The sequence below is a fragment of the Hylaeus anthracinus genome, unplaced genomic scaffold, assembly GCF_026225885.1.
Source record: "Hylaeus anthracinus isolate JK02 unplaced genomic scaffold, UHH_iyHylAnth1.0_haploid 11978, whole genome shotgun sequence".
NCBI lineage: Eukaryota > Metazoa > Arthropoda > Insecta > Hymenoptera > Colletidae > Hylaeus > Hylaeus anthracinus.
The window spans coordinates 4,635,768-4,653,939 of NW_026534326.1; the positions used below are offsets into that span (position 1 = coordinate 4,635,768).

Genomic DNA, 18,172 nt, shown 5'->3' on the forward strand with positions numbered 1-18,172 from the left:
TATTCTGACGAACCCTCACACGGCCGACCAAGAAAAAGTTTGTGAAAGACAAGTCCTCGCCATTGTTACATTTCATCGAGGCAAGTACTCGGAAACCTCGTAAACCTCTAATCTTGAGCAATTGTAAGGAGTTTTGTTTTGGTTCCTCTTTTTCTGGGGAAGTCTATTGCCACCAACAATCCTAGGGGACGGCCCGGACTTTCACGTAGACAGTTTACATGTATACATTGACAGCATTCAATATTGCCGTCCTCACCAAAAACTAACTCAAGCAGAAATTCCAAATTTTTGATATTGCGCCGACTGCGAAAAGGTTATTTAACATAATTTAATATAAAGGAAATAGAAATTTAATATATTATTCAATATCATTTAATATAAATGAAATAGAAATTATTTCATACTTTTTAGTGCAATTTTAATATTTTTTCGAAGTTGGTTATATTTTTTTTCCAAAAATTATTTTATTGTACATATGTTTCGTGTATATGCATATCGAAGAGTAATAGTGATTCGCCGCACTCAAAAGGCTGAACTCAAGATTCGTCTTCCTTTCAGCTTACTCTTATTTTTCATAACCTCTTCCTTTTCTTTCCAACTTTTCATTCCTACTAAAATTACTTTCCTTCCTCTGTCTTCTAAGGCCTTTGCCCATTTTATACGGCTGTTAACCTTTAACTCCCTCTGCAGCAAGTTTTCTACCCTCTTCTTTATATAGTTTACTCCATCCCGCATACCTCTTATTATCAGATTATTTCTCCGCGCCTTTTCGTGTTGCTTATCCATAATTTTTCTTATCCTCTTTATTTCGCTCCCAAATTCTTCCCCAACTCTAACTACTACCTCCTCTTTTACTTTTTCCTCTATCTCCCTTACTTTCTGTTCTACATTTGTATCTCTCCCATTTCCCTCCGACATTCCTAACTGCTTTATTCTGCATTCCATCTCTTTCATTCTATTTTCCAACTGCCTTACTTCCTTATCCCGTTGATTTTCTCTGTTCTTTATTTCTCTCCCTAATCTCCTGCATTTCTTCCGCCCTTTTTTTCTTATTCCTTTGCATGCCTGCTTTTATATCTCTTACTTCTGCCACTTGCTGAGCTGTCACCTTTTGGATTCCCTCACTACATGCTTTTGTATTTGTTCCAATTCGGTTTTCCGCCCTCCCCCTTTCCTCTCTTTCCCCACTTCCTAATTTCATCTCTGTTCTAATTATATTCCTAAATTTACCCAACGTTCCTGTTCCCGCTCTTAGTGCCTTCTCCGCCTTTGTCGGCCGCCCTCTCTTTGTCCTTCTCAACTCCGTCCTTCCTTTTCCCAGCGTTCCTACCTTACCGATCTCTTATTACAATTTCGAAATTTCTAGTTCGGAATTCTGCCCACCGTTACCTATTTTCGCCTTGCGTTCAAACCTTCAAACTTTCTGTCCTTTAAACGACTGCCTTATACCCTTTTTGTCCGTTATCCTATTCCCCTCCTTTATTTCCCCTTACTCTTAACACTTATCTACTGTGTATAACCACACACATCACTTATCGTATTCCTTTATTTTTAATACAAATCACGTTTTCACATTCTTCTCACTCGCATACTACGATCACGCTTTCACGCCACCTAACCAAGTCCCCAATATAGAACATATACAGGGTGTTAACAAATATGTAGGACATTTTTTCAGGATCAAGTCTTCATACCAGTACAATCGAAAAGTCTGTTACCATTTTGCGATCTGAGGCTTCATTGTTGAGATATAAGCGATTGAAATTTACAGGCGGACTTCCTGCGCGGGTTGTTTAAATCCCTGTCAGCTGAATGTGTGGTCGCACATGGACGCATTCACATCACGTCACATCGGAGGAATGAAACAAGTGAGTGTGCATCGGTGTGTCTTTTTCGCGTGTGAGTGCAATAGAATTTTCGATTTGTACTGGTATAAAGACTTGATCCTGAAAAATTGTCCCACATATTTGTTAACACCCTGTAGATATAAGTATTCTAAAGACCATCAAGTTGAGACTTAGATTATTTACCTATATAGATTCATTGTAAAGATTGATTCATGGAGATTAAGCCGAGGACTTGGAAGATTTGTATTTTAATGTAACAAAATGACAAGTAATAAAGTGACTTAAACTAGAATTACGAATAATTATGTATAAAGCCACAGAATTTTACACTTAATGTATGTATGATGTATAAAGTATGATTATATTCGGTAATTATTTAGAAGTTTGCCCTCCTCTCACCGGTTTGAGTGAACTTGAAATATGTTGTCAAGGTCATAATTCTGAACAACTTTTCCTTACATGTTACCGCCACTCGGCCGTAGTTTATGAGATATTCGTAAAAAACTTTAGTTCTACTTATGTTACTACTACACTGTATTCTGGGAAAGATGGTCACTGAATGACGGGGAGTGGGTTTGTAAAAAAATGGGGGTCTGGGGGCTTGCTCCCGGTCGGGAGTTTGGAAGTAAAGCCCTCAACTATACGTATTGCCGCACACTTCGCAAGTGCGTACATGGTTACATGTATATTGCTTTCAGGGGGATTGAGGGGGCGCAGGCCCCGCTGAGGAGGCGGTTTGGGGGCGCATATAATTTTGAGACGTATGCTTTTTAACTTTAGGAAAATGTTTTGCACCTGAAAGCATACATCCCTCAGGGTAACCACGCAGACACATAGTTGGGGGCCTCGCCCCAAAACCCTCGACCGGGGCACGCTCCGGGAACACCATTTCTTTACTGTACGGATAAAGATCGTGCATGTTACAAACCTTCGGAACGACTTTATTGTCTTTACTGTGTGAACGTCAAGGTTACATTTATTATACGTATACGCAGATTCTAGCTTAACGATAAGTTTTTATTAGTAAGTTTTTAATAAAAAACGAACGACATCTAAAACCTCTTAGATGTAACTCTACAGGATGACCTTGACAGCATATGCCAAGGTGAAGGTCGGTGCTGTCTGTGTCAATATGATGTGTACTCGTAATCTACATATGTTTAACTAAAGTTTTTGATGAGTATCTCGGAAACTACGGTCAAGCGGCGGTATCATGTACAGAGAAAGTTGTTCAGAATTATGACCTTAACAACATATTTCAAGGTCATACAAATCGGTGAGAGGAGGGCAAACTTCTAAATAATTACCTTATATTCATGATACTAATTTCTGTATACAAACAAAAGTCATACTAAGCAAGCACTGTATTTTTTTCTTTTTAGGATGGTAAAAGTGAACTTCAATTTTGCAGTGAGAAATGTTTGAATCAGTATAAAATGAATATTTTTTGCCACGAAACACAAACTTATTTAATGCTTCACGGTTTAAACAATGTGTCTTGCCACGAAGCGGAAAAGGCTAACTTAATAACACCAGAACTTTGGTTTCGAAGTTGTCAGTCGCCACTGAATAGCCCAACAGAAGACACATATATAGGAAACGAACACGTAACCCCAACTTTGTTACCACCCCCTCATGACCGAGAGGAGGAAACAGAACAAACCGAGATTGAGAGACCAGTAGAATCAAATCGAAAAGCGACGAGAAAACGGAACTCATTTTGCATTCGAATATGTACCAAAGCCAACGAAAAGAACACGAATTTTCGCACAGAAATAAATAAAAACGATGACAATGATATAAAAGAACCGATACTGACAATAGGAGAAAACGAGTTCTGTCAATTCATAAATAATCAAAATCATTGCGAGGTGAGATGTACAGAAGAAACTGCCCCGAGCAGGAAGAATTTTAAAAAGTATCACAGATTGACAGATGTTATAGATGGCGACCCATACGATTGTCAGCAGCGTGATAATACATTTCTTGGAAAAAACATATACGTAAAAAATATCAAGGATTTGCAAGAAGTGAGAGAGCGTGATCCACAAGAAAATGTGTTAAAATCATCGACTTTGTTTTCTAATTCCACTGCGTCTGCAATTCAATGCGAGAATCCATTTGTAGTTAAATCCTTCGGGTATGAATCTAATCGAACAAAGTATAAAAAACAAACTAGGGCGTCTTTGCAAGGATTTTCTTCTGTACGCTCTAATCAAGCCGAATCCTCCGTTCCATTGTCGACAACTCTTTTACCTCCTGTCACAATCCTTGTACCGTATCCCATACCTGTGCCTATACCAATTCCTATTCCTATTCCTATAACAAGTCCAATTCCTAGTAAGGTAATGTCCAGCGAACAGGAAGTTTCTCTAACACCCAAAGACACGAAATGTGAAAATTTGAAATACAACGATTCAATAAAAAGCAAATGTTCCGTGACACATGAATCACAATTGTGTATAAATGCAAGCGTATCGACGATGGAGAGCTCGCAACATTCAACTTCAGCGAAACTTTCTTTAACATTGTCACCTCCTAGCAATAAGATCGTGAACAACGATAACGCGTATTCGTTAAAACATAATACAAAATTCTCAAGAAAACGGAACCGTTCAAATGAAACCATTAATCGCGAGCACGAAGATCTTCAGTTGAAGAAAAGGAATAAATTCATAACAGCTTGAGGAAAAGACAACTTTTAAATAAATATTTTTTGATATGATATATATAAATTAAGCGAACATTCTTTTCCATATACGATAAATAATTTAAACATATAAGCTATATTTTTTATAGCAATTGAATATTTAATGAAACGCGATAATTTTATTGTTTCAATGAAATAAAATTATATTTTGCAATTACAACATAACTTATTAATAATTCCTATCAAATTATACTTATCGGTGCAGGGAGCAATTTCAACAGTTGGTGTTTGCCACCCTTAAAAGACGTGAAGTCAAGGAGAGAAGTCAAGGAAGTCTTGCAGAAGATATTTGCAACGCCGTTTACACTACAGGCAACTTTCCGCAACATAAGTGTCGCGCGAGAGACTGTCGGAGAATACTGTCGCAACTTCTTGCAGGCCTGTATACACAGGGTAGTTTGACCTGTCGGAAGATTTCTCGCGTCAGTTTAGTTTTAAACGCCATGCCGAGTCGACGTGAACGTGTAGCACCAGCAATAATGTTATTACTTAGTAAAAAAAAGAAAAAAAGATCTATTTGGGTCCGACAATGGATCTCGATACGGCCCGAATACGGTTATTTCCACAATTTTTATTTATTATTTATTTTATTTTATTTTTTCATTATTTATTTATTATTTTCAGATGTACTAGTCCGCTAACTTCGACCGGTAACACGTTCGACTAATAAAATACTTTGCGAGCACCCTTTGGATGGATCCAAGGCCTGTTGGTGCTCGCGACCGGAATAAGAAGACAGTGAGAAGAAGGCGATCGGTTTGATCACCTGTCAAGCTGTCATATTCGAACAAGACGCCATTAAATGCTGACGTTCCGAAACTAAGAACACATTTAATTACCTTTGTTGAGATTTGTATTGTACACACCCTGTTATATATTAAAGTTACTCGTTAATCCTTAAAGTTCTCGTTATGCCAAACATAAAACGTAACATTGGTGTCAGAAGTGGTATGCCCACTCGTAGTGATCACATTTTCGCGATTTTCGCGGAACCTTCTCCTCAATCGACGCCCGAGCCTTCCCTACGGGAGATGTTCAGCGATCTCCAGCGGATCATCGTTGGACAGATGCAGGAGCAACGAAGGGAGGATGAAGCTCAGAGGAGGGAGAAAGACGCAGAGGACCGGCGGATACAGGCGGCCTTCGAGACACAACTGACCAGCATCGAGGAACGTTTTCAGGTCGTATCTGTTCCAATAGAAAACAGCCATTGTTCGGCTAGTGGCGACGCGAACCCTCGGGCTGGAGAAACAGTACCGGTTACAGAGAGTGTTAATTGTGTAAATAGTGTTCACCCGGCAGTGACCCCTGTCGTCGGGGCGCCCGCCGCCTCCCCGTTGTTAGATCGACCCCGCGTGTTTAACTTGGGGTACGGAGTAAAACCGACCATCTTTGACGGGAAAGCTTCGTGGGAAGAGTATAAAATTCAATTTGAGACTATCGCACGCGCTAACTGGTGGAGTGACAGGGAAAAGGTTACTGCCTTGATCACGTCTCTAGGAGGGTCGGCGAGGAGCGTCCTCACGACTCTCCCCAGTGTGAAAATTTCGCAGATCTTGTTTCGGCGCTTGAATTTCGCAACGGAGCAAAAAATCTCTCAAATTTGAATTATGTCCTTTTCCAAAGCCATAAACAGCGGAGAGATGAGAGCATCTCCTCGCTCGCCGCGAAGATAGAACGTTTAGCTCAATCCGCGTTCGCCGATTGCCCGGCGGAGACCCGCGATAAACTCGCCGCCTCTCAATTTGTATCAGCGTTGTCGAGCTCTGATATGCAGCGGGAACTGCGACTCGGCAGGTTTACATCTCTAAGAGCCGCCGTCACCTGAGCTCTCGAAATCGAGGCCGTCGAGGCAATGTCGCGTAGTTCCACGGTTGAGTCACGAGAAAGATTCCCAGAGAAACGGAAGGCTAAACCCTTTAATTATTTTACAAGTTTCCCGAAAAAGAGGAGTAAGCCCAACAGACCTGAAGAACGCATCAACGACGCGCCGAGGATCACCTGCTGGCTTTGTGGCAAGACCGGACACCTGCAAAAGGATTGCTACAAGGCCAAGAACGGTCAGGCATGAACAACAGCTTCGAGGAAACCTTTTCAGGGAAACGGGAAGAGGACGGCGTAAAGGGGAGACGCCGGACCAGGAGTAGCAGTCCCCGGGTCGTCAAGAGTACGAGATCCAAGAGGCGATTGGAGGTGCGGAAATTCCAAAGGAGGAGATGTACGTATGTAGAAAAATTAGCGGAAAGCCCTGTAGAATTATTTTTGTCACGGGTTCTCCCGTTAATCTTTTGGAGCAAGAATTATGTCCATCGAAGAACGTCATACGGACAAGACTTGACATTCGTTCAACTACTGGCAAGAAAATTAAGGTCTACGGGAAGGAGAGTTTGGAAGTTGACATTGGTGGATTTTCGACCGTAGAAGACTTTTACATCGTCGACATGGTGGAGAAGTGCATCCTGGGAACAGCCTTTTTGAGGAAACATCGTTGCATCATTGATCTGTCCCAGAATCTTCCCGGCAAGTCGAAGATTCGCCTGAGCGAACCGGCCGTCGAGAAGAAAAAACCGGAGAAGGAGAAGGAAGCGATCATTCCACAGCATTTGGAGGAGCTGTACACCCGTTGCTCTTCAGGTTTGTCAGAAGGACAACAGAAACTATTTGCTGAGCTACTTCGTGAATTTCAGAATGTTTTTGCGGTGAATTTGAATCAGCTCGGAAACTGCGACAGGGTGAAGCACACCATCAACACAGGAGACTGCTCACCCATAAAACAAGCCCCGCGGAGATTGCCTATACATCGTCGAACGAAAGTGGACAAGTTGGTCAAGAAAATGATCGCCCAAGGCGTACTCGAGGAATCACGGAGCCCGTGGTCTTCTCCCATCATCCTTGTGTAGAAGAAGGATGGAAGTTTGCGATTCTGCGTAGATTTTCGACGACTGAACGAGATCACGAAAAAGGACTCGTACCCCCTTCCCCGCATCGAGGATACCCTGGATGCACTCGCTGGATCATTGTGGTTTTCTACCGTAAACTTGCAGAGCGGATACTGGCAGATCTCTATGGACGAGAAGGATCGGGAAAAAACTGCTTTTTCGGTAGGAACAGGACTGTGGCAGTTCAATGTGATGCCCTTTGGATTATGTAACGCCCCTGCAAGTTTCGAACGTCTGATGGAGGAACTACTTCAAAATGTAACTTGGAAGATTTGTCTAGTATATTTAGACGACATCATTATCTACGGAACTGATATCGAGCAAGAGCTCGAACGCCTTCGAACAGTGTTCTCACGTCTACGTCAGGCCGGACTATTAATGAGCCCCAAAAAATGCTCTTTCTTCTGTCGGAAAGTGAAGTATCTGGGACACATCGTCAGCGAGAGTAGAGTCAAGACGGATCCAGAAAAGATCAAGGCAATTTCGAAATGGCCAAAGCCGAAGAATGTTACGGAATTGAGAAGTTTCTTAGGATTGTGCACTTATTACAGGAAATTTGTAAAGGATTTCTCCAGGATCGCCAAGCCTCTACATCGCCTCACCGAGGCCAAACAGAATTTTCTCTGGACCGAAGATTTCCAAGAAGTTTTCCAGGAATTGAAGAGGAGACTGTCTGGGACCCCGGTCTTAGCCAGTCCTCGACCCAGCAGTCGAGAAGGATTTTATTCTGGACACGAACGTTTCTAATTTCGCTATAGGAGGCGTCCTTTCCCAGAAACATGAAGGACAGGAAAAGGTCGTGGCTTATTTTTCCATAACCTTAGGGAAGGCGGAGAGGAACTACTGTGTCACCCGAAGAGAATTACTGGCAGTGGTAAAATCTATTGAATATTTCTGTCCGATCCAGTGTCCAGAAAGGCGCGGACTTCCAGAAGTTCCGCAGAATGCGCCTCCACTTTCACCTTGGCCGTCGCGAGGAGAGCTGTGGGTCGCACTGAAACAGAGCACGCGAAGGACGATGCCACATTTTGAAGGTCGGCGTCCGGAGTTGACGAAGTCGATGGTTCCTCCTTCCGCTGCGTCGCGTTCGTTGACAGAACTGCCATCGCCTCGTGGAGCAGCGTGTGATGTCGTTTGCTACACAGTAAGTAAACTCGAACGGACGGGCACTTCGCGACATCATGACCCACGGTTAGACAATTGGAACACGCTTTCAACTGTTGAGCTCGTTCCTTCCTTTTCTGTGGAGACAACGATTTAAATTTCGGACAATATGAAAAGTTATGATTCCCGTAGCACGTAGGACACTTCCGAGACGCAGCGTTCCTTCCCTTCAAGGACGCTTCATTTTTTATTTTAGGCGGTGCATTCCTTGACGGTGCAGGGTGCAACAGCAGATCGCTCGCGAGGGCGGGATCCAGCGCCTGGATGCGGTTTTCCAGGAAGGAAGACAGTTGTTCGAAGGACGGCACGTCGCGCGTATTCGTGAGAGAGGTCTCCCAAGCAAGGTGGGTGGTTTTATCTAACTTCTGGCTTAGAAAATAGACGAACCATTCGTCCCACGCCTCAAGGGGTTTTTTCAGCGCGGAATACGACATAATCGCCTGTCTGAATGCGTTTAAACGTCTTTTAAGTTCCGCGGCGGACTGTTGTTGCGCGGGGGACGCGAGAGAAGGGCGCGATGATGCGAGAAAGACAAGAGGCGCAAATTTCCATATCGCTTTTCGAGATCCTTCCACGCTCTTTGGTATCCGACCTGGGTGAGAGAGGTATTCCTGATGACCTCCGCTGCTTCGCCGGTCAAAGCCGACTCGAGGTACATCAACTCGAGCACGTCCCGAAGCTTCGGAAGGTCGTCCACGAGGCTTTTAAATAAATCTCGAAAACTCCCCATTTTAGAGCATCATCTCCAGAGAACGTGGGCAATTAGATTTTTGGCAATTGCATCCTTTCATCTGGGTTGGAAAGTACCTGCTCTTTACCTGACTGGCCTGCGGTGGTCGAGTCCGAAAGACACTGCGCGATCTTCGAAGCTACGTCAAGGTATGCTTCCTCGATGATAATAAAATGGTCTTGCCTAACATAATCGCTAGCCACGACTTCTTTGCACATCAAAAGTTGACGACGACCATTTAAAAACGCGCCCCAGTACCGTTCCAACAAGCCTCTACGATGTTCTAAGACCACCGGGGTTATTTTATCCTTTCCTAATTTACTAAGGTTGGTCCAAAAACGTTGAATCCAACGTTCGAGTTTAAGGTGCTCCCGTAAAATATCAGCAAAGGATACGAGACTCATCGCAGACCGTTTCCAGAAAACGTTACGAGAAGCGACGGTTCACGGTTCAAACGGTTCCGATGTTCGTTTGCAAACACTAGCGCGACCGCGACGGACCACACCCGTGGTTTGTAATCGTTAGCGAGAATTTGAACAAAGTACTTATCTTTTATTCGATGAATTCTCGTAGCACTGAGTCCCTTTTACTTAATGCAGTCCTTCATCTTTTAGCCAGTCAGTCTGCCGATGATGGATCACTTCACTGTTCACCCACGTCACAAGAGAAGAAAAAACTGTTCGAGTACACGATCCGGCTCGAAGGACCAGAATGTTCGTTCGATATCGTCCCGCAGCCTTTCCTGGGATTAGCTTACGAACGGGAGAAGAAAAATAACCTGCCCGAATCGTGGTTTTACCGAAGCAAGTTTTATTGCTTCCGTGGTGAAACTGTACTATAATTATTATACAATAATATTATAACTTAGTTTAAAAACTTATGCCCGTTTTAATTTATTCCCGCAGATATAACGCCCGTAGCACCGATTCAGAAAATAAGATTTCCGAGAAAACTCGTTACGATTGACTCACTGACTCGATGAGATCGATCGCCAAAAATCACGTTAACCCTTTGCTTACGGCAGTACGCGTCGGGAGATTGACGCCACTGAACGGGTGCATCGTGCCGCGAAATGTGCCGCACCCATACACACAGGTCATCCCGCGGGCCCCGCGGGCGCCTATAGTTGGACCCGTACACACAGGACGTCGCAAGGCCGCCGACTATAGTCGGCATCCGTAACGAAAGGGTTAACGAATGATTTGAATTCGGTTCATGCTTTGTATATATTATCGTTCTCAGTATCGCCTGCCGCCTCTCCGATCCCTCTCGCCTTGCTTCGTACGGCCAGCGGAGTGAGCGAGAGCAAGAGAGCACCAGGAGAGCACAGAGAACATAGTGTACGCGTCTAAATTCAATTGTAATATATAGTTTAGTTCGAAACCGAGGTTCGCGTTTGAACACACCACGAAACACATATTTTCCGTATATCAGTTTTCTTCCCTAGTTTTTTTCTAAGCAGTTCCTTCAGCGGTTTAATCAGCGTAGCTAAGTTTGGAATCCATTTATTAACATAATTGACTAATTCTAGAAAAATTTGTAATTCTTCTATTGTGGTTGGAGCCCTAAATACCGTTATACTTTCAAGATATTTGTCTAAAGGCCCAGCTCCCTCAGATGTTAGTTTATGTCCCAAGAATATAATTTCTTTAACTTTATAAACGCATTTGTTCTTGTTTAATAATACATTGTTATCTTTCAAGGTTCCCAGTACCTTTTGTAATCGTGAGTTGTGTTGTTCTTCGTCCTTTCCGAAAATCAGAATAAAATTTACTGTTACTTCGCAATGTATTATCATCTTCTCGAGTGTTTTTTGGAAAGCCCCGTGTTCGAGCAGCCTTTAAAGCGACTCTTTGGGCGTCGATTACGGCTGCTCGAACGCTTGACATATCGCGTTAAATATTTCTTTAAACATATCGGGCGCTCGCACTTTAAACACAGGACTAGTTTTGAAGTGTCCTCTGGGTGTGCGCAAAATTACATTGACGAGGGTTGATGTGAAGGAGTTAATTTACCCTCGTAAAGGAGTGTGGTGCAGGAAAACGGCACTTCTGAAGGGGCCAGGGGTGACGGAAAGGATTGCAAAAATTAAAAAAAACCTTTAAGGCGACTCTTCGTGATGCCCTCTGCAGAATGCACCCTCTGAAATTCTTCTCGGACAAACCCACCCCTCACAACCCCCCTAAAATCCACAATTTTTGGACGACAGTCCTGATTTTAGGCTCAATGAATTCCCTGGAATCCCCTGATCCAGGAAATGCCAACACCCACACCATACACCCCATAGGCACCCCTTGGGGGGGGGGGGCGGAATAGCTCGCCAATTTTCAACCCCCTCCGTGAAAAGGCATTTCCACACATTAGAGGGTGATGAAATTCACCAGATTTGTTGTCCGTATACTAAAGATCAATGCCGAAAAGATCCCGTTTCGAAAGCTGCCCTTAGAGCTGAACGGGGGTGGCCCAAAGTTAAGGGTGGTCCACCCCTTGTCGTAGAGGGCTCATGTTTTTTCCCCACATGGACAGTATTAACAAACGAAAATTTTGTTTTTTTGGAAAACCTATCCCCAAGTTTAGAGCCGTCTGCAGGGTGAACGAGTAACCCCACGTCAACGCCGTTCGCGGATTCGGATACACAAATGCTTCATTAGAAGGTCCCAAAAAATCAGATTTTTTTAATCACGCTTTTGTTGCCAAATCGGGGCAGATTTAAAAGAGCAGCAAGTGGGCCGGACGAAATCAACGTTCAAGAGCGAAGCGGTACGTTACCAAGGAGCTGTAGCCATACGTTGTCACACCAGACCAGACTTCAATAGAACGTGGGCTGACCACGTACGGATGCAGGCCCTAGCTCCGCTTTTGAATGCCTGCTACGCTTGGCCCACTTACTACTCTTTCAAATCTGCTCCGATTTGACAACGAAAGCATGATTAAAAAAATCTGATTTTCTGGCGATCTGGAAATAAAGCATTCCCGCGTCCGTATCCACGAACGGCGTTGACGTGGGGTTACTCGTTCACCCTGTATATGTATATGCCCAGTCCGTACAGCCGGCACCGGGCGGGACGGGATCGGTAGCCTCTAAGCCGCATCGCTCGGTGTTGCCGTCGTTAGCCCAACGCTATTGCCCTTCAGATACGCAAATTAGTCATAACCCTGAGTTACCCTGGTGGCGCTCTCGATCTTGGTCGGTGTCGTTCCCCGCGGAGAGTTCACCTCTTTGTGACGTGGGAATCTGCCACGTCACAATACTTAAACGTAAAATTCTACCCCGATAATCGATCTCGCTATACTCGTATTTTTTATCACAGGCCGATTATAAAACCGTGTAAACGTATTCGATTTTTTCGGTCCAATCTGCAGCCCTTCGAATCGCCTCAATAGCACTCCTCTACGAGACGCCGAGGATGTTGAGGCATGCCTTGTGCTATGTGAACCAAAGTTCTTTGTATCAACCCCACTTTTGGACATAACACTTTTAAGGCACCTACTGACTGATTATGGCGTCGCCACCCCATGTGGCTTCCTACATGTTAATAGTAGCATATCTTCGCCTTGCTTTCTTATCTTTGCTGATTGTTTTATGTACTGGCATAAAATGGTTGCTATACATAATCGTGGTTGTTCTTTGAAAAACGACAATTGCAACAAAGATTGTGTTCTTTTCGGACCCGATGTTTTTATCCTATCAGATATCTTACTTCTAATTTCGGTATCATATATTTTTATATTGCTAATCCTAATTTTGGTGAGTGTTTGTACTCTTTGCGCTGTAGCTAACGCTAATAGCATAATTAATTTCTTACTGAGTAATTCAAAGGGTAACGTTTCGTGGGGCCAAAGGGTCCTCAAATAATGTAGTACTGGATCAGGGCCCCAGATTTCCTCATATTTCGGGGTTTGAGGTCTTAAGTGAGCCACGGCTCAAAAAAATCTTTTAATTAACGGATGTTGCCCTATTTCTTTCCTCACAATTACCGCCAGGGCTGATCTGTATGAATTTAATGTGCTGTATTTTCTTGTTTGGCCCAAACAATGAGTTAAGAATTTCAGGACTTTTGGAATCGGTGCTTGAAAAGCACATGTCTGGTTCTTCTGACAAAACTCCCATCATAAATTTAATGGTTTTCGATATTGTTTGATTGTCTCGTCTGATAAGGATGTTACGTATGCACACCCGTTCTTTTGGAAGCTCGCGTTCATTTATTTTATCTACCCCTTGGAATGTGGAGTCTGGTCTTACCGAAGTGCATCCTGCAGCTGTACCATACTTTTCTCAGAATCATCTTTTAACTCGCGTTGCGTGGGTAACCCTTCTCTAAACTTTCCCTAAAGGCACACAGATGTTCACCTCTGAGTAACGAAAATCTCAACCGCCAAATTTCCTTATATGGGAATCACTGACGTATCCCCACCAATATCTAGGGGTATATAAACCCATGATTTTCGTTATTCGGGGGATTAGAACGAAAGAGTTACGCGTAGAGTCACGTAGAGTAGCATCACGTTGATCATCTGCAAAGAGTGCTTCAGTGAGATCGGGCTTCAGTTCCCTTTTGTATCATAATCAACCATATAGATCCGCGTGGCCGGTTTCAATTTTATTTTGGCAATAGAAACATTCTCGACCCCCGCATCGCCAGTGCGTTAACACCGTGCAACAATTAGGTAATTAAATTCATACACTAACCGCGACAACACGACACTGTATAATTGTATTATTAGAATTATTCAGTTTTGAATATATAATCATTTGTTAATCTTAAAAGGTCTGTTAAGTCATTATTAAACCTTCATCATTGGAATAAGCAATCCTAACCAGTGTAACGATCCCACAACATAATAACTTTACCGCTCGAGTTATTATTTGTTTAGAATTAATAGTTGCGAGGCTTTATCCACGACGCGTATTATATTCCGATACAATTCAATCCTTATATAACGTTCCCAACGGTTACCTTTTATAGGGAGATACCGATCCTACGGTTACTCTTATTTGGGAGATACTAATTCCCAGCAGCTGTCTGACTTCGCGTCAGAGTCGTCTGCGATTTCTACTCCATCCTCAATCTTTGGATCCATTGAAATAAACAGGACTAATTGTATCTTCTTCGATTCTTGAATTCAACCCATTCGCAGGGCTCACACGCGCGTCGCTATCGCCCTGGCTCGTAACAAGGACTTCATCACCACTGGAATGGAGTCTGGGGGAACTCCTTTTAACCTAAAAGCTTGCCTGATAATCTCCCGGCAACCAGGGAAAGCGACGCTTGTAACAGGCGGTATTGCCTGCAATTATCAATTAATAAATCATCCTCAGGATTGACTAAAATTGACTCTGATACGAGTAAAGCTTTAAGAAGTGGAAACCACGCCTGAGTAGGTCAAAACGGCACTATTAAAACCTCCTCTTCTTTATCCGAAATTATTTCCCGAATTATTCTTAAAACCATGGCGAATGGCGGAAAAGCATAAAAATACATGTCAGTCCAAGGCACCGTAAACGCATCTACAACCCAAGCTTCTAGGTCCCTGTGCCAGGAGATGAACTTTTCGCACTTCGCATGTACGTTCGACGCGAACAAATCTATGTCAAATTTACCAAATGTAAATTCTACCTTTTTATGAGCCCAATCTGCTAATTCGCACTCAGTTTCGGTTTGCTCCACTCTCGACTCTGCATCAGCTTTTGTATTGTTGCTCGACTTAATGTAAGACGCAAAAATTGACACATTACGTGCTTTGCACCATTGCCAGATTTCTTTTGCTAACTTTGACAATTTAGATAATTGAATGCCACCCATTCGATTTACATACGCCAACGCTGTTGTATTGTTAATGCGTAGGAGTATGTCACACGAAATCTTACTTTTAGCGAAACATTTCAGCCCGTAAAAGGCCGCCTTTAAGCCGGCGCAACACTTGCGGTTGGTCCGTGGGGTTCGACCGCCCGCTGTTGAAGAGGCGGCCGAACTGCTTGAATTTCATGCGTTCACGTATAAGCGGTTTGCCGGCGTGAATCTATATCCGATAAAAAACTTCAAAAAAGTAAAAAAATTACGCCAAGTACATGAAAAGGTGGAAGACTCAAGGAGTTATCATTGAAAAATAGAAGATTCCAGCAGGTAAGGTATGCCAGTTCTGGAACAGTGGGATCTCAGGAGGGCGCGGGGACGGGGGAAGCGAGGAGTGGGGCCTTGTGGGTGGGGGAAGCGAGGGAAGGGGGCTCGTGTGACGTCACTTTTGATTGACCACCCCCTTCAAGGCGCCATTTTGTTTTTTAATTGGCTGCCTCCCACCTCTTCGTGTTTTTTAATTGGCTGCCTCCCACCTTGACGGGTAAAAGCAGCGTGCTCTCGGTGACGTACTTTCCACCGATAGATTTGAGCGATGGACAGTATGAACTCTCATGGATTTCGCGACGTTTCACACGATACCCAACGTTGATTCGAGCAACAATAAATTTTATTTTGGAGAAGATGATGAAGAAATTGTGATTCCTGAAGGATCGTACGAATTGGAGGCGATCGATGAGTACTTGAGACGTGAAATATTGAGAAGATATCCCTCTAAGAATAATTCGTACGATGAATACCCTCTCATCGTGCGAGCAAACAATAACACTATGAAGAGCGAGATACATTGCTCGCATAGAATCGATTTTACGAAACCAAACAATGTGGGATCTCTGCTTGGATTTTCCCCGAACCGTGTTTTATCGTCCGATCTATGGCACGATTCGGACTCACCCGTAAACATTACAAACGTTAACATGATTCGTATAGAGTGTAACGTAACTACGGGTTCTTACAGTAATGACAGACCTGTTCACACGATACACGAGTTTTCACCCAGAGTGCCTCCAGGATATAAGATTTCGGAAACGCCACCACGTGTCATTTATCTTCCAATCGTCACGCGATCAATAGATGATTTGACGATTCGTATCGTAGATCAAAATGATCGCCTGATAGATTTTCGTGAAGAGGAAATTACCAACAGATTGCACATACGACGACGAGACCAACGCTCTGCGTACGATTAAAAAGAGAGGGAGTAATATTATGCTAGTGTACGGTAACGCGGTCAGTAAACTTAAAACCAGGACAAGCGTAACCGCAGTTCTTGATAACACTCTGAAGCCACGTTCTGTTCTACCAAAAGAAAAAGAGCAAAAAGATACAAAGAAGAAAACTACAACACAATTGGAGAAACGGCGATATGTGATATTCGCTATGCAAACCGATCGAAAGAACAAATTGGACAAAACATTTAATCACTTTGACAATTGTAAACTATCAAACATACGACTACATTTAAATTCAAAATCTTATCCATACGATGACTTGAATCTGGATTTTGATAAGAACAAGTATGCGACACTTTACGATATGTACGCAAACTTTCGAAAATCATATTACGGACACGGTGAACCCCTGCTCGATATGTTAGAGTTTTTATTATGTGGTCCGTTTGGGGTCATAGATTGCTCGCGTCAGAATGAATCTCTAAAGTGTGCCACGACTGATGTTAGGATAGATTTCGAATACAATGATAACGTGCCGCTCAATACAACTGCTTACTGCTTGATTATACACGATCGCATAGTCGAGTACAGCCCTCTGACGAATGTAGTATGCAGAATAAACTAATACAGTAAAAATCTCTGCTGAATGTTCAGTCTCTTCGAAACTGTCGATACAGCAAAATGGCTCACCTAACGTTCGTAGACTTGCAAGGTTTCAAAACGGACTCGAATGATTTTATCGTAAAAGAGGTGGCTGTCCTCACGCAAGGAAAAAAGTTAGTGCATTGTCCATGCATAGTAGTAAAATGCAAACTGTTTTTGAAATATGAAATATACATGACGTCATGGTACAGAAAAAAGAAATGCTGCATCATCAATAAATTCCTTACACGATAAGGGGTGATGGAGGGGAGTGGATTCGATATAAAACGGAAATTTGCGATACAGCGGTTAGAAGATTGTTAGATTTTGACCAATTTAAACGTCAGCGATGTGGACTGCTGCTGAAGTTGCTCGAGGAACGGGGGAGAAATTTTTAGATGATAATTACACATTGCGGCCAGTTTCCAAGAAAATGCGTACATGGCAAGATGTTCGTTTCGTCGATGTAAAACGTACCAAAAATATGCATCATTCTTTTCATATTCTTTTCATTTACACAGTGAAACCAATGATTTAGCCGAATTGAAGTCGAGCCGCGGAGTACGTATTTTGGGACGGAGATATCCTTTGACGACTACCTGGTACAAGTATTTAGATATTGGAATAAGAATTGGTCGTCGCTGTGATGTGGAATTGGCTATTGGAGATAACCGCGGCAATGAAATTCAGTTTCCAATGTTTACCTGGAAAAAGCTATCGGAGAGAAAGATGGACATTTTACGGAACTTTGAAATGACATCTAGTGATCCGATACGTGTTTGCGATATAACGATTGAGTTTCGCTGCGTGGACGATGTTAAAGTCGCGAAACTCTCCACTTCCGTCAACGCCTTGTTCCTCACAGAAAAAACGATTTGTAGAATGTTTGATTTCGAATACTGTATCAATCATATGTACACGTGGCTTTCCGAGAATACGTTTCTCGTCGAGCGCAGATATGAAACTTTTGTAAAAGTAATACATAATGTAAAACCAAATGATATTGTAAGAACAATTACCGAAGATGAAAATTTTGAACGTCATTCATTGATTGATTCTGAATTGTTAGCCTTAGGGTTGAATGTAATTCAGCATTGTGATCAAATAAAATGA

General features: G+C 42.9%; 2 protein-coding genes and 1 long non-coding RNA gene across 5 annotated transcripts; all 3 read left to right on the forward strand.

Annotated features, from left to right (window-relative positions):
* The first annotated feature begins 820 nt into the window (after positions 1 to 820).
* Positions 821 to 4,801, forward strand: LOC128896808 (uncharacterized). The gene is made up of 2 exons (XM_054160300.1): positions 821 to 1,868; positions 3,230 to 4,801. Exons 1-2 carry the CDS (start codon positions 1,827 to 1,829, stop codon positions 4,532 to 4,534), a joined length of 1,347 nt encoding a protein of 448 aa, XP_054016275.1. The 5' UTR covers positions 821 to 1,826; the 3' UTR covers positions 4,535 to 4,801.
* A 19-nt stretch (positions 4,802 to 4,820) lies between these two features.
* On the forward strand, positions 4,821 to 10,252 carry LOC128896836 (uncharacterized). 3 transcript variants are annotated; one of them, XR_008462131.1, is made up of 4 exons: positions 4,821 to 7,191; positions 7,289 to 8,640; positions 8,857 to 9,004; positions 10,005 to 10,252. It is a non-coding gene; the product is annotated as an uncharacterized LOC128896836 (long non-coding RNA). The 3 variants fall into 3 exon arrangements; XR_008462130.1 differs by having other exon boundaries at positions 4,821 to 8,687; XR_008462129.1 differs by having other exon boundaries at positions 4,821 to 8,640.
* A 7,029-nt stretch (positions 10,253 to 17,281) lies between these two features.
* On the forward strand, positions 17,282 to 18,172 carry LOC128897001 (uncharacterized). Its single transcript, XM_054160619.1, has 2 exons — positions 17,282 to 17,510; positions 17,581 to 18,172. Exons 1-2 carry the CDS (start codon positions 17,458 to 17,460, stop codon positions 18,170 to 18,172), a joined length of 645 nt encoding a protein of 214 aa, XP_054016594.1. The 5' UTR covers positions 17,282 to 17,457.

Excerpts from the sequence above, each read along its gene's own strand:
- LOC128897001 (XM_054160619.1), top strand. The coding sequence starts at position 17,458 with ATGATAATTACACATTGCGGCCAGTTTCCAAGAAAATGCGTACATGGC. Across the intron at positions 17,511-17,580 it reads AAATGCGTACATGGCAAGAT|TGAAACCAATGATTTAGCCG; the intron begins GTTCGTTTCGTC and ends TCATTTACACAG.
- LOC128896808 (XM_054160300.1), top strand. The coding sequence starts at position 1,827 with ATGGACGCATTCACATCACGTCACATCGGAGGAATGAAACAA. Across the intron at positions 1,869-3,229 it reads ACATCGGAGGAATGAAACAA|GATGGTAAAAGTGAACTTCA; the intron begins GTGAGTGTGCAT and ends TTTTCTTTTTAG.